This window comes from Orbicella faveolata, unplaced genomic scaffold, assembly GCF_042242905.1.
Source record: "Orbicella faveolata isolate gen_17 unplaced genomic scaffold, um_ofav_v1 contig_46, whole genome shotgun sequence".
Lineage (NCBI taxonomy): Eukaryota > Metazoa > Cnidaria > Anthozoa > Scleractinia > Merulinidae > Orbicella > Orbicella faveolata.
The window spans coordinates 30,552,501-30,568,350 of NW_028301576.1; the positions used below are offsets into that span (position 1 = coordinate 30,552,501).

General features: G+C 38.8%; 1 protein-coding gene across 1 annotated transcript in view; it reads right to left on the reverse strand.

The window, feature by feature from the left end:
* Positions 1–15,631, reverse strand: part of LOC110059826 (bifunctional polynucleotide phosphatase/kinase-like) — a 26,882-nt gene extending 11,251 nt beyond the window's left edge. The window contains exons 1-11 of the mRNA XM_089277134.1: positions 15,322–15,631; positions 12,091–12,137; positions 10,618–11,022; positions 10,080–10,159; positions 8,194–8,251; positions 7,214–7,234; positions 5,724–5,810; positions 5,177–5,248; positions 4,535–4,583; positions 3,097–3,164; positions 790–882 (exon numbers count right to left, since the gene is read on the reverse strand). Coding sequence (XP_089133260.1) covers positions 790–882; positions 3,097–3,164; positions 4,535–4,583; positions 5,177–5,248; positions 5,724–5,810; positions 7,214–7,234; positions 8,194–8,251; positions 10,080–10,159; positions 10,618–11,022; positions 12,091–12,137; positions 15,322–15,448 — 1,107 coding nt within the window. The 5' untranslated portion in view covers positions 15,449–15,631. The remainder of the gene's footprint in view (positions 1–789; positions 883–3,096; positions 3,165–4,534; positions 4,584–5,176; positions 5,249–5,723; positions 5,811–7,213; positions 7,235–8,193; positions 8,252–10,079; positions 10,160–10,617; positions 11,023–12,090; positions 12,138–15,321) is intronic.
* Positions 15,632–15,850: the final 219 nt, after the last annotated feature.

Here is a 15,850-nt window from a genome sequence, read left to right on the forward strand (position 1 = left end):
CGTTTATAAACGCCCTTAGACGTTTCATCTGTAGAAGAGGACCAGTCCGGGAAATTCGCTGTGACAGGGAACGAATTTCATTGGTGCAGAAACCGAACTCAAGAAAGCTATCGAAGAGATAGATGATCAGAAGATTAAAGCAGAACTCCTCAAGGCCAAAATCGAAAGAAAACCAGTCTCCTAGAAACAGATGGCCCATGGCTAAGGTGATAGACACCCATCCCGATGATCAGGGTCAAGTCCGATCAGTTACAGTGTTGACAAGTAATGGTTCCGAACTGGAAAGACCTGTCAACAAGCTTGTATTGCTCGTAGAAGCGCAGTAGAGACCGGCAAGTTCCCCGACGAGGAGCCTGAACTTTGCTAAGGAAGAGCACTTATCTGTAATCGCGTTAGAGTTATGGTGGTTTTTTGTATGTAGAAAATGTAGGACAAGGCTTACATTTTGGGGAGCCATGTTACTGCTGGGTTCCCTGTGAAGACACATTTAGGTTTGCGCATGCGTGGAGGTGGCCTCTTTGAACGGTGACCACGAGGCCACCGAGTTAAAACCTCAGTTATGTCAAGTTTTCCTCGGTTTTTAGGTCAGATTTAGTTCAAATTGTCAGTGTTTTCTGAGAATTATACCGTTGTAATATCGTGGTATCACTGTGAGTTGTTCTCATGGCCTATCGTGAATTAAACGTTCTGGTTAAAGTGAATTTGTCCATGGTTTGTCGCCGTTCGCAGCTATACAGAATATAACCTCCCCTAGTTATAATCCCATCTAAGCCCCTGTGTAATACACACCGGCACAAATGTTGGCCACTCAAATGGTGCTGGCTTCTGCTTAAAGAATAATTCCTCTGGAGTGTAGAAGTCGATTCCAATATTTTCTGCAAACTTGATCAGCATATAACACAGTGAATAGTACATACTTACCATAATCTTGCTGCAGTATAAGAGAGGATGAACTGTAAGAGACTTCATCGCACATACACGGTCCATTCTCAAGGTAATCCCTCTAAAGTTATTTTAAGATTACTTCTGGTTTCAGAAGTACAGTGTGGTATTAAAGCTTCGCGGGAGTTTATTTTTGCGAATCAGCGATATTTTGTAATTTGCGGGAACCAAATTTTGCGATTGTAGAAGACTTGCTTTTCTTCCAGGGTATCAATTTTTGCGATTTTCGCGAAGTCGCGTTTAAGGCGGCCGAACACAGTTTTCAAGAGCCTATGCCTAATTCACCATTACTTTTAAGCTATTTATGCTTTGGCGCCCGTTTTTTGTAAGCGTCAAGGTTAACCACAGAAGGGTTTATTATCGCATTTTGGCTAAGGTGTGTGCTGTTGCCATGACAACGGGGCTGGTTAAAAACAAGGCTTAAAAAATGGTTTTTGTTTATTTAAAAAAAATCCAGTCGTTAGATTTTTTTCATCATTTGCCCACTACGAATTGACATTAAATTCCTTCTGTCAACACTGTTCTAATAAAAGTTTGACATAGGCGATTTTCGTAATTCGCCTTTAACCGTTTTCACTGCATGTTCTGTATTATCAAAAATTCCCTACGTCAAAATTCAAATTTTTTGCGATAAATCATTCATGTGGTTTCTGAACTATTTTTTTGGCAAATTTCTTGAAATTCTAACGACTGGATCGTTAGAAATCGGCATGTTTCTGCAAAAGCAATCGCTCTCAATTTTTCGGGTTCTTGGGTTCTTTCGGTAACAAAGAAAAAGCTGAGAATTGCTGGGTTCTTTGCGTCGTTACTTTTTCTAACATATCTTTGTAATAAAAGACTAAAGCCATCAATACACTGCGTTCAATAATAGAGAAAAATAGCGCAGATAGTGCGGGTGTTGAGTAAATAAAATGATCGCTCTATTGACGGCATGTTTGTTTTTGCAATCCTTGTACGCGCGCTGAATTGCATCAGCAAAAGCGTGCGCGAAAACTGTGTTCGGCCACCTTAATTGAAACATAGATTGAAATTACAGCATTTCCGCATTTTTTAATTTCAGTAAACTGCATGTAATTAAAGACTGAAACAACATGTAGAGAACTGAGACACAGTAATCCAGTAATCAGTGTCATTCTATCACAATTACATCGTACCCTTGTGTGGAATGGTAGATGCTCTTCTCAGTGGAGTACCTTTCGGATGATTCTTTCCTGTTAACCTTTTTTTATTTGTGAACGTTTTGTTTCTCATTTCGTCGCTTTGTTTCTGACTGAAAGAGACGTTTTAAATAAATGGCAGCACCAAGGTTCTACTTGTGTTGTTTGTATGTATAATTCCGCCAGTGGAGTAAATTTTTGCGGAGGAAATTTTTGTGGAAATTTTTTTTTTTGAGGGAACTCTTTTGCGAATCGTGAAAGAAACCGCACCAATCGCAAAAAGTAGAACCCACAAAAATTTAATGCCACACGGTAGTGTCTAGAAATAGCCAATCCTGTGACACGGATTTGATCACGTGGACAGCCCAACCTCCACATAAACATCTACACAATGCACGCGGTAACTTTATCCGCGGGAGAGCTGGGTACCATGTCTAAAAATAACTTGAGAGGGATTACCTTAAGAATGAGATCAATATCGAATCCTCTTAACTTACATTTTCTCTTGCTATAGCATCTTTATCAAAAAAGATTTTCAAAATTTGCGATTATTACGGAAACAAGATGGGATTGGAGGAAAAAATACTTGCCATCTGGACAGAAGAGATTTCAATATCATTAGTATATGCATTCATTAATCTGTGAATTAAATTTTTATATATTCATCCGGGTAAAGTAAAATCCCCTTCTATAGATTGAGACTCGTTGGTTGTAAGCCCTTAGACTGACAAGATTGGAGAGACCTGGTTTTAAAGTTAGTAACATTTTACAATTTATCTTTGGTCTAATGAAAGAACAACCAAATCTTTCATTACGTTTGCAACAGAAAGTATTTCATGTCTTCAAAAAGTGCAATGAAACATAGATGATTTAATGCTGCTTTTGGTTTTCCCCATCTGCACAAATCAATTCATAACCTCTGAAAAAAGTTGTTTCCATCAATTACCAAATGTTAACAAGTTGTTAGATGCTAAAGATTAATAACAAGTTAACCTACTGCTCTGTCACTACACGAGAAGTCCTTCTTTTTCCCTGGACCCCAGCCTGCTGCTCGACCAGCTGCATCTAAATACAATACAATCATAATGATTCAAAGACTGGAAAGTGAAGTAGTCTTCACATAAAAGTGAAGTGAAGTAAGTAGGTAGGTAAAGTCTGCATAAGAGCCAAGTGGCCCATCAGGCCGGAGCTTATCCCGGTTTCTGTAGCATGAAGCGACTAGGAGTATTTCTACTCCCCCCTGGATGGGATGCTAGTCCATCGCAGGGTTACCCCCAGCATTAAGTTCGCCGGTACCCATTTATACACCTGGGTGGAGAGAGGCACTGTGGGAGTAAAGTGTCTTGCCCAAGAACACAACACAATGTCCCCGGCCAGGGCTCGAACCCAGACCGCTTGATCCGGAGATGAGCGCACTAACCATGAGGCCGCACCTCCCTGAAGTGAAGTAGAAAACACATAAAAAAGAGTTTAACTTCTTTAGACCAACTGGGTCATAGTTCTCGGTGTTTAACTCTGGTTTTTGTAACACCAACTGACTAGGAATAGCATTACCCCCCCCCCCCCCCCCACCGCCCTTGATGAGATGCTTGTTCATTACAGGTTACTACCCAATGTTCTGTCAGGTTGCTCCAACAATTTGCCGTTACCCATTTATACATCTGGGCAGAGAGAGACACTATGAAAGTCAAGTGTTTTGCTGAAGGACACACAACACTGGACAAGTTTCATGGTACCCTGAAACAGCCTTGTTTTTGTTGTTTACCTTCACATTTGTGTTTGTTTTTAGCTTTCCTGGTAATTAAGGTATGTTGTGGGAATATTGTTGTGCTGTTCGTTTAATTTAAGGCTACATTACATCAGTTTCAACTCTGTTCCTCTTTTTCACAAGAATAATTAACAAGTAGATTATGAGCTCAAAATTTCTATGAGATGATAGTTGATGAAGCCAATCAAATGCTCTAGTAGAATACCCAGTAAATTTCCTTTAAATAACGGATCAGGATCCCATGTTAGTTTACGGTGTAGATTCCATCAAGCAAGTAAAGGAAAATATCTGTCATATAAACCATAAAACTCACACTTAAGTTAAATTACATACACTGAACTGTCATTTGCAATGAGACATTGTTTAGGTACACTTATCATATTTTTCAACAATTTCCAGCTTTTGAAGTCCAGTAATCGAGAATGTCCTTTTTTTGTCTTCTCAGGATTTAATTATCCAGTAACATTTCTAACATGATGTTCCTCTAAAACTTTGGAAAAATGACAAAATGAGGTCACTTTGAAGACAACCTACAGCCATTCCACACGAATGGCTGATAGAGGACAATAGGTCAGCCAATCAGATTGCAACATTAGCATTAGTGTACACGCAGAACTACACTTAAAGAATTTGGTTACCATGACATCCGCACACAGTAACATCTTACCGCCAACAAAGAAGCTGTCTTTTAGGTTCACCGTGACACCATCATTAACCTGTTAAAGAACAAAATTAATAACAAAAAAGGATGAGAAACTGACTACACTTTCTGCAAGTTTCTCAACTGCTGACATTTTCAACAGAAAGCACCTTGATATTTTCTACAACAGTGACCCAAAACACTCAGTAGCCAAACAAAAATGCACTCTAAAGTACTAACGTACACTAAGTATTCCATTGTCGGGAAATTATTACATGCAATACACAAAATGACTGAATGGAATGTGATACACTTAACTGACAGTCTCATAGTGCAAACGTGATCAGTTTTCCAGCTCGCCTGAAAGGCTACGGACTGTAACTGACTTGAGAGCTAACCACTAAGAGAAAGTTCGAGCTTGATGTCTCATTGTTGACTTTATTTTGTGAGCATGACCACAACGTTATTGTTACAAATTATAAAAATAAAGGCTAGAGTGTAGGTCATCAGATGTAAGTAATTTTACTAGTAAAGCCTTTAAAATTTACAGAATACAGAACAGCATTTCCCAAGGTCAAATGACCACAAAGGTTCAAGTTAATATTTAATATTATTCAAGTAATAATAATATTAATAGTTATCCCAATCAGTTCTTTTAATGTTTCATACCTTTCTGGCCAAGTGCTCCCACATACCAGTGACAGGTTTACGATACACATTAACTGCTGGGGCAATAAAAACCTAAAAAAAGAAATCAGGATGGTTTACACACCACATGTCTCTTTCCCGATTTATAAAGCAAATTCTTTTAAATGCTAATATATTATCTGGGACAAATAACTATAAATATATTACCAGCCAAAGTCAGTGGAGGAAAAAGTCATCTGAGAAAATCATTGAGCCACAATGCCAACACTCAGTTATTTACTAAGTATTGTATCATTCAGTCATGCAATAAGCCTCTTATTATTGGGACTAATGGTCTTTCCCATTATGAATCCCACAGCACATAATCCATACTGACAAGGGCTGATACACTCCCAGCAAGGCCCTTGTGTTTGGTTAATAAGATTCATATAGACTTTCTAGGGTCCAACATTCCTACATTGAGAACCAGTACAAGAATATTATGTCTTGCCAACCATGTTTCAACACAAACATTCCTCTTGATCCATTCAACAACTAGCCATGTGTGCCTTGATTAATCAAAACTCACCTGAACAGGAATTTTCAGCTGAATAACAATCTGCTCTATCTTGAACTTGAAGTCTGCCACAGTCAGCTTTTTCTTATGAATTTCAATCTGAGAAAAAAAGTGGAAAGAATAATTTAACACATCTGTTATTTTGTCCTCTCTGAAAACAATGCAGAATGTGTCTTGCAAAGTAGTCTGAGAACTGCACACATTGTGCAGTTTTAGAAAATATCGATACCCACCCTAAGGAAGGTTAACAGAAATTCCAAGGGGTAGGGGCTCTCAAAAGTCAACATTTTTAAAGTAAAGTACAGTCCAACCTCCGGTTGCGACCACCTCTCGTAAGTGACCACCTCTCCTCAGTGACCAGTTTTCCAACATACCAAAAGTTTCTCAGTCAAATCAGTATATTTGAAATCTCTTGTAAGCGACCATCTCTCGCATGCGACCACGACCACTTTTAGAACTAAAAGTTTGAAATGTTCTATTGATTTTAACCTCCCTTAAGCGACCACTTGACAAGTAATAGAGCGTAAATTGGATACTAACGTGTTGTAACATTATCACGTTCCTGGGTAGTACAAGAGACAAAAATTTCTCAATGAGAAGTACCAGATTTTTTCTCGAAATTGATTTTTCACATGAATAAACATTTAAATCATGAGGTAAGTCGTTGCAGTTACCATAATAAGGTAACTGCAGAGACTAATATGGTAATATGCTAATGAGGCAAAATTTTGACTCAATATGGTCTAAGCTCTCCTGAGCAACCACCTCCCGTGAGCAACCTGCTAAGCTTGACATTTTGGGTGGTTGCTTAAGGGAGGTTCGACTGTATGAAGCTAAACTGGAATTTCCAGAGGGGTGGGTGGAAGGGGGGTCAAACTAAAAAGCTTTCCATGGGAGGGTTATGGATATTTTCTGGATCAACACTATTGTGACTGCAGCATCATGAACTTCCAGGAAGGGGGTACTCCCTTGCATGGCCTACACAGGGACATGTGGCCAGACATGTTATGGTTTTTAGCCCAGCAGTGCCCCAAATAGGGTCTATTATTTGATGCAAGTCTTTCCTGAACAGCGAGTCACTGTCATTCTATAGTCTATATAATATGTTTTATTCAGCATAGAATTCAGCAATAGGCAGTTTGCATGATATGAAGGTGTCATTTGATGACAACTACCAAAATCCTTCCCTTTTTCTGTTTCTTATGTTAATTGGGGCAATTGTTGTTTAAACCTCACTGGGACTTCAAAATTTAAATAATAAAGAAAAAATGAAATGAATTCTGGTAGTTGTAGACAAATGATGCTATTGTGCAAATCTGCTATTGGAGATCAGTGACATTTGTCGATATTTAGAACATCAGCAAGCAAAAATGAGCTAGGCTGAGTGCTAGAGATACAGCTCACGTGGGTTGAGTGTTTTTGTTGGATTATGAACTCATGCTAAGATTGTTTTTCATCATACTTCTTCTAAGGTTAAATGTTAGCTTACTGTTCGAACATACCTGGTTTGTGAAAATTGCAATCTGGCAAAGACATACCACAAAAAAGAAATTACTCAATGTTGAAATAACTCAAATTCATTTTAATTATTTGACATGTATATATACCAGTTATGCAACGCTTTTGAGTCATATACCACTCCAAAGTGTTGCATGACTATTTTATACCATGACATAGAAAATACAATGGCCTAAACAACCACTGCGACATATACATGGCGCATAATGGGAAGGGTTGAGTTTAATACTGTTGAATATACAACAGCTTTCCTGTATTCCAATTGGCTGTATTTTCTATGGCATAGTATAAATGATGGTAAAGGCCACAAAGTCACTACCACTTCTAAATAAAATTTACAGTCAAACCTCTCACTGTGATCACCTCTCACAAGTGACCACTTTTCCAAAATACCAAAATTTGGCTTGTTCAATCACTATAGTTGGAACCTCTGATAAGCGACCAAGTCTTGTAGCCCACTGTGATCACTTTTAGGGCTGACTGTTTGGAATTTTCTATTGTTTGTAACTGGTAAGTGAACACTTCCCATGATTTGATCTCACTACAGGCTAACTGGGTCAAAAGATACCCATCAGTCATGATCAGATGATATTAAAGGTTGTTCTTACATGATATCATTTCTCATATCTGATGTTTATCACTGACTATTGGTTCATTTAAACATTGTCAGGATTACATCTTGGAAATCACACAGGATTCACTGTGATCTTTTAGAATTTTCACCAGTTCTCAATAAATTTGAACATTAATATTTATCCAGCCTCGATCAGAAACAACTACAGGCTATAACTCAAAATCCAAATCCCCTGTGACTTCTTGTAAGTGACCTGCTACCATGAGCAACCACGTGATTGGCATTTGGGGCGGTCACTTACAGGACGTTCATCTGTATTGTTCCTCCACTTTGTGACTTAGTGTACAAATCAAAAAATCAATGGAAAATCTTCAAACAACTGATAATTACCTTGTAACCACTGTCCCAAAGCTCTTTCAATTTTGGAACAACTTCTGGATAGAGAATTCTGAAATGAGGAATAGATCTTTGAAACAGCTGTATACATATATCTTAATAGATGTGTTAGTGTGTAGTATCGCTGTATATTTTTATAAGTTGTGCTGTATTTTGATGAGCCCGTAGGGCGAGTCAAAATACAAACAATGGGTAAAAATGTAAAGCGATACTACACACCAGAACATTTAATAAGAGATTTATTATCAAACTGCTGTAGCCAATAAATTTATCAATGAAATAAGGAGAGTGTGACAGTTTGGTGTGTTCATGCCAACCTGTACAACAAACAGATAACTGTACAATATCGCTGTATATTTGTACTGTTATTTGGACGGTATTTGCTGCAGTCAGATAATAAATCAGGATATTGACAATATTTGTTGGCTTCACGTGAACGTGAATATTTGGGGGGGGGATGCTTGTCTTTTCCCTATCAGCTTTTCCTTACCCTGCGAGTCAAGAGATTCCCCTCTCTTTCTGCTCGGTGAGAGACAAGAGGGAACCTCTACTCACAACTGTTCGATTTCCTATTGAGCATGCCCAAAATACATCAGCATGTCCCATGTGTTGTGCTATGTCATGGGAAACATTTATAGGCAATCAAATTTTTAGTTATTTCCGGATCTTTCCAGATCAGTAGTGGTGAATTACTTGAATTCTGGCTTTTCCAGACCACGCTGTTCAGTGTGCGATTTGCAACCTGCAAGAGCTGTAGATAAACAATTTTTTTGGGAATAATTACAAAATGTTAAAAGCTTAATAACCTGCCTATCAACTATCACATCATGGTCCTTTGATAATGAACAGCTAGTTGTAAATATGAATTAATGTACGGCAATAGTTTCTGGAACTGGGCAAACAAAAACTAGTACTTTTATTTATTCATCCCTGGTTGTGGACGGTGGCCGATCATAGGATTGAACGATTGTGAGCAAAGGTTCCCTCTCATCTCTAACCCCAAGCAAAAAGAGAAGGGAATCTCTCTCACACAGGGTAGCTATTTCTGAGTCACACACATGAGATTTTTATCCTGGGAGAGCTAGGATTTTCGAAGAGGACCTAATCCCTTTTCGAAAGACATCCAAAACTTTCTGAGGATGTTTTAAAGATCTCCAAAGTACCTACCACATTACCCATTCTAAGTCCCAGGATGTGTTTCACCAAAATTAAAATAATCACTAGTTTGAACTTTACTTAATACACACTTTTCTTTTATTCCATTGGTTTGAGTTTACATATTTAGAGTCGGTTAAGGCAGTAACAGCTTAATGTTTCAGCTCTGCATGAGACTTTGGTTTGTAGGCAGGAATACACAGGATCAACATTTTTGACCTGCAGTTGTGAGACTCACGCCTAATCATAAATGCGTGAAACTTGGCAGGTACATTGCCTGAAGAGCAGGCTTTTAGCAAGATGGGCATGCAGACGTCCTGTGGACAGCCACTTATTAAAGAAAATCCTTTTATTTTTCATGTGTTGCCCAATAAATTGTTTAGTTGAGCACGCCCTATATAGCACATTTTGGACGGTCACTTTTCAAATCCTGGCTAAAAGCCAGATGATGAGGCAGCATTAACAAAGCACTAGAATTTGTGATATCTTTAGGGAAGTAATTTGTGAGGAGATAAGCTGAACAGGACTACAGCAATTAGGGTCTGGTTAGAGCAACATCAACAGGGAATGCAGACTCTCTATGCAATAAGGGCTGTGCACAGGTGTCCAGAAAAATAAACCAGGAAATTAAGTACTTAACAAGCAATCTGTACAATATACAGTGCAGGTCTTACGCATTATTATCCTAGACCATTGTAAGATTGTTAAAGAGGAATCTTGCTCACCTCCAATCTGTTATTGATGAAGAAAACACCTTCCCAGACTGTGTGGTAATAAGAGTTCTGTCAAGATCAAAACCTGCAATCTAGAGATTCCAATCATACTGTTCTAGTTTTAACATGCCAATGTGTAATGCTGAGGTATATAAGCAGAGAATGTTTGTAATTATAACATAAGAGAAGTTTACAGAGAAGCACAAGCTGAAGCCAAGAGGTTCTCCATGCACTTCTCAAGTGTATTTAAATATAACATGTATATAACTCAGGATTTAGATGAAACAAGTTTGCTATTTCCTATTTGAAATGTTTAAGAAACTGGTTTGAAAAATAATACCGAAATCCAATTTAAACCACATCGTATATATCTACACAAATAGATCACATAAAACTGAAAAATGACAAAAAAAAAAAACAGACGGACACTCTAACCCCGAGACCAAAAATGAGAAATAACTGCACAGGTTTAAATTTTCTTTTTGCACTTGGTATGAAATGTTGGAGCTAGAACCCTTTAACAGTAGAACTTAAAAGCTGTTATAAATACCTTTGATCTTCCCTCTATTCCTTTACTTGTAAAAATAATAAGCTTTCCTTCTATATTTTCCCAACAATCTTCAAAAGCAAGAGAACTTTCCTGCTTGGAAACCTCTTGATCTTGTTTTTGATTCTGCTGTATTTTTTCAACCATCTCTTGGCCAAATTCTCGGCGTATATCCTCCAGGTCTTCTTGCGATAGATTGTCATCATCTGAGTCACTTAAGGTATCACAACGAGCTTTCTTTGCTCTTGGTTCTTCATCAGGATCATCTTTTTCAAAAGATGTTGAAGTGAAGTGAATAAAATAACGATAGCTGTCTCCAAGGAGACAAAACATTCCTCCAGGTCCAAGGGATGCTGAGTCCCCTTTGTTCAGATTTACACCTCCAACACAGCTTGAAGTATTTCCTAGCTGAAGGAAAAAAAAATATATTAAAAAGCAAAACCTAACTTGTGGAAGGCTCAGTAAACATATGGCTAGTTTGGTAAGTTTAGATCGAGTGGTCCAGGTTCAAGCCCTGGCTGGGGACATTGCACTGTGTTCTTGGGCAAGGTACTTTACTCTCTCAATGATGTCTTATCTTTAGTCTAAATACATGACCCCTCCAGCTCTGCTGATTATGCCATTTTGTTTAAATGGAGAAATAGAGATATTCAGTTCAATTCAGTTCAGCATTCTCACCGTACATCTCTCCACTCAGATGTATAAATGGGATCTGGTGAATTTAATGCTGGAGGTAGCCCTGCAATGGACTAGCACCACTGGGTGCTACAGATATCGGGATAAGCTCCAGCATTATGGACCACTTGGCCCAATACAGACTTCAAATTAAGTGAAATAAATGTTATTGCTATACCTCCAACCCAAATACGTTTTCCGGTTGGAGAAGATCATGTCATGTGTCATAGGTCAAAACTCACTAACTCCCTAGCGTGAACAAAATTCACCAACTCCCAACGGAAAAAACAACTTGAACTGCCATGTGATCAGGTTGTGCACCTTGAAACTGCACAAATTTGTTGTGCTAGCTGGCATCAAGCAAATAATTTTTTTCCAGTTTTTTCTCTTTTCTGGTTGGGAGGTATAACAAAACACTCAATGAATGGCCCCACGGGAAACAGTGAGTTTTGTTTCCCCTCAACCTCATTGTTGAGGTTCTTGGAGAAAAAAACCTCACTGTTTCCCTTGGGGTCAGTCATTAAGTTCTTAATGATCCACAAATAAATTAAGCTGCTAATAATCCTCCTTGGGATTTTTATAATACATTGTACAATTCTGGTCCATATTCCTTGGAACATTTCACCCTGTACAGTACCGCTTTGTTATGCCTTGGTTTCAACATTTAAGCAGATCAAACAAAATTGAAAAGGGGTGCAGAGTTTCCAAAATGGGAAATGTTTCGAAGTTTACAAGCAGAACTGTAGATTCAAAAGCTTATTGTCTTCAGTTTGACTATGCCACAACAGCAAAAATGCTTACCTGAGTAACTTGTACTTCCTTTTCCAGATAATTTGCAGTAAGCTGAACTGTAAATGAATTCAATAAAAGCCTGCCTGGTTAAATTCTCAATTCACAAAGGTACTTAGGAAAACACAAAGACAGGGCAACCTAATTACACAAGGGGAGATCAAGAACATTGAGATAGAGGGGGCCAAAGAAATTTTGATGTGCAACCCCTCTCCCTATCAACCCAACACAACAGAATGTAAAATTTTCCTGGAAATGCTGCTTATGGGGTTCTGGGACCATTAGTTTTATGACCAAAACTTAAGGCTTCAGAAAACGAACTTAGGCAAAAAACGAAGCCACAGCCCCTGCCCCACCCCCTCAGAATCCACTCCTGCTTAAGTAAAGAAGGCATCATTCAGTGTGTCTTGACAGACAATGGAAAACCCAATCAAGTGCTGTCGAGCCATTTACAACTTTAGACCCATTCTAAAACAATATGATTCATCTCCACAGTTGATGCCAATGAAACGCAAGGGATGACCTGTTGTTTCAAGTAGACCAGACCCTGTTAGCTTGAGCATATTATTATACATTGAACTCACTATCTCTTTTCTGATTGGCCGAAAGAATACATGGAATTTTCGAAATCAACACCTGTGACGTCTTCTAGCTGCAGATTATACAATAATCATGTCAAGGACACTCAAGGTCACGGGTAATCATGCCATGTATGACAGCCGTGTATGATTTGTGAGGGTAATCATGTCAGGTTTGCACGCTTTGTGTTGCTTGCCTTCAGCGAACAAGCAAAAACATAATTTCCATTTTTTTCTTTTTTTGTTCAATGTATAATAAAATAATTATTGGATGAGGTATTTGTGATATCCAGAATAATCAAGGTCTTAGTAAGGGTTATCAGCCTCAGCCTTTAGCTTCACCTGATAACCCCTACCTCGACCTTGATTATTTTGGATATCACAAAAACCTCATCCAATAACTGTTTATTACTACGGAGAGTGCAACCACTTAGTTGAAGTGTACACAGAACATTTTTCAAATCATGCTCTGAATACCCTCATGAACAGGCAGAAAGCTTGTCAATAAACAATTATGTTTGGCATGTGCATGTGAGCCTTTTAATAATTATTAGTGTGATGGTTTCAGTTTAGCCAGTATTTCAGGGGCCTGTTTCTCGAAAACCCTGGAAACTTTTGGGGCCTACAAAGTTATTTTTAGTTAATCTGTATCTAAAAAAAGAAGGTGTGTATGCCTGAAACTTCTTGTATGAAGGGAACTTCTGTTCATATTAAGAATATGTAAATAGAACAGCTCTGTAATGATAAGGTTTGAGATTTTGCAACGGCTTTCCAAGTACGAAAACTTTTTGGGACCATCGAGAAACAGGCCTCAGGTCCAGCAGGTACATTTTGCAGGTTGAAATGACTTGTTTATTTAAGTTGAAGTCAAATAAATCCCAGTACAAAGAATAACTGCTAGCAACCTAAGCTAATTTAGGCTAACCGGAGTGCTAATCAGGCTAACTGAAGTGCTAAGTAGACTCCCGCCGGCTTAAAAGTCGATTTTTCCACCTGCAACCTGCAACCTGCAACCTGAAAAACATATCGGCCCCCAGGAGGTCCCTACAGAGAAGGCCAAAATCCGGACGCTGACATGAACGCGTGCATGTACAAAACGTAAGGGATTTCCCTCAAACTAAGCTTGAGAGCAAAATAAATGCTCCTTTTCTTTTAACCGAGCACAGTGACCCCCACTTTTTTTTCATAATTTCAATCAGAACAATATCCTCAATAACTGAGGAAAAAATCAGCAGAAATCTATAGCGTCTTTTTTGGCAAATGAAATAAACACTAAAGAGGGAGACATAACGGGCCCAATAGCGCATGTCCAAATTATCTTTCCTTTAAAGGAGAAAAAAATACAGGGTATTTGAAGACATTTTTTCTGGGATGTAGATAACTAAACAATCAAAGAAAGTCAAACCCTGTGTGATATAACACGCTGCATTGAAAAATAATTAGCTCTTATTAACTGAGCTGGAGGTCTGTATGGGAGAATCTTGACCGAGGTCGTGAGTACAGACCGAACGCAGAGGTCTGTACACACGACCGAGGTCAAGATTCTCCCATACAGACCGACTTAGCTCGGTTAATAAGATGTTTATTACATGGCAAAGAAGAAAACTTTAATTCGTTTAATGTAACTGGTTTGCCGACAGTTTGCTTGCGAACAGCGATGAGCTTAACTTAAACCTGCCGAAATTTGCTCGTTCTCTTTACTTGTTTGTTTTGTCATCAGACTTTTTGGCAGTGCCATAAATGATTGAGAAGAAAATAAAAGAAAATGGTGAACATTTTTGTATTTTAGTTTGCTACTTTGTCAACGCAAAATGAAACCGGTCTAGCTAGATGCCGGTCTAGATGGGAAAATCTAGACCACGGTCAATATTGATTTCAGCCAATAATATTCGTGAATTCGGTAGTTCCCAGTCTTTGTGAGACGCAGCCATATAATAAAAGGGGATATTAAAAACGTAGTAAAAAGAGGGGGTCACCGTGCTTGTTTTCACGCCTGTTTTCACGCCACAATGCTAACAAATACGATTATTTAGGTGACTTTTGGTAATCTCCGTGCGCAACAAATAAGCTGGATTGTTATATGGCTGTGTCTCACAAGGACTGGGAACTACCGAATTCACGAATTTGATTGGCTGAAATCGATATTGACCGCGGTCTAGATTTTCCCATCTAGACCGGCATCTAGACCGGTTCATTTTGCGTTGAAAAAGTAGCAAACTAAAATACAAAAATGTTTACCATTTTCTTTTATTTTCTTCTCAATCATTTATGGAAGTGCCAAAAAGCCTGATGACAAAAAGAAAAGTAAAGAGGACGAGCAAATTTCGGCAGGTTTAAGTTAAGCTCATCGCCGTTCGCAAGCAAAATGTTAGCAAACCAGTTACACTAAACGAATTAAAGTTTTCTTCTTCGCCATATAATAAACATCTTATTAACCGAGCTAAGTCGGTCTGTATGGGAGAATCTTGACCTCGGTCTGTACTCACGACCTCAGTCAAGATTCTCTCATACAGACCTCCAGCTCGGTTAATAAGAGCTAAGTCCTGTAACAACAACATACCAAGTTTCATCGGAGATCTATGGCGGGTTCTTTTACTAGGGAATCACCTTAATCAGTTAAGCTCAAGTGAAGTATTCTAAAGTTTGTGGTGAGTGTAATACTGACCTTGATTTCTAGAACATTTCTTGTCGGTGATCTTGGTGAGAGGTCCTCTTCCAAGAGAGACACTCTTCCCGTCTGGAAGAGGAACTGGATCGTGACTTTTCTGGCAACAAATTGCTACACACTCCATTATACATCCCTAACAAAAAACCCACACTTCGATATGTAGGGTACGCTAGCGTTGAAAAACAGAATTTGCGCGTCTGAGCCGCCAAATTGAGTATTTTGGACGGGAAGTGCTTGTGGAGGCTGGAGTAATCCCTCTTTGGTTTAGTCCGCCGTGCGTGACGCGAAAGAAAACCGCGAGAAAAAAATGGCCGCGTAAAATCCTGGGGGCGAGGAGCGCGCGAAAGGAGCTCTCACAACGCAAAAATATGATTGGCTTATGTTAGGAACGTTGTCAACATTCGTGATACGTGTGTCGTCTTGCGGGAGTGTTAACGTTTATCTCACTTTCTGACAATTGACAGCTTTGGAACCGTAGCAAATCGAAACGTTGGAATTGCGCTTCGCAAGGGTTCGCAGGGTTCGC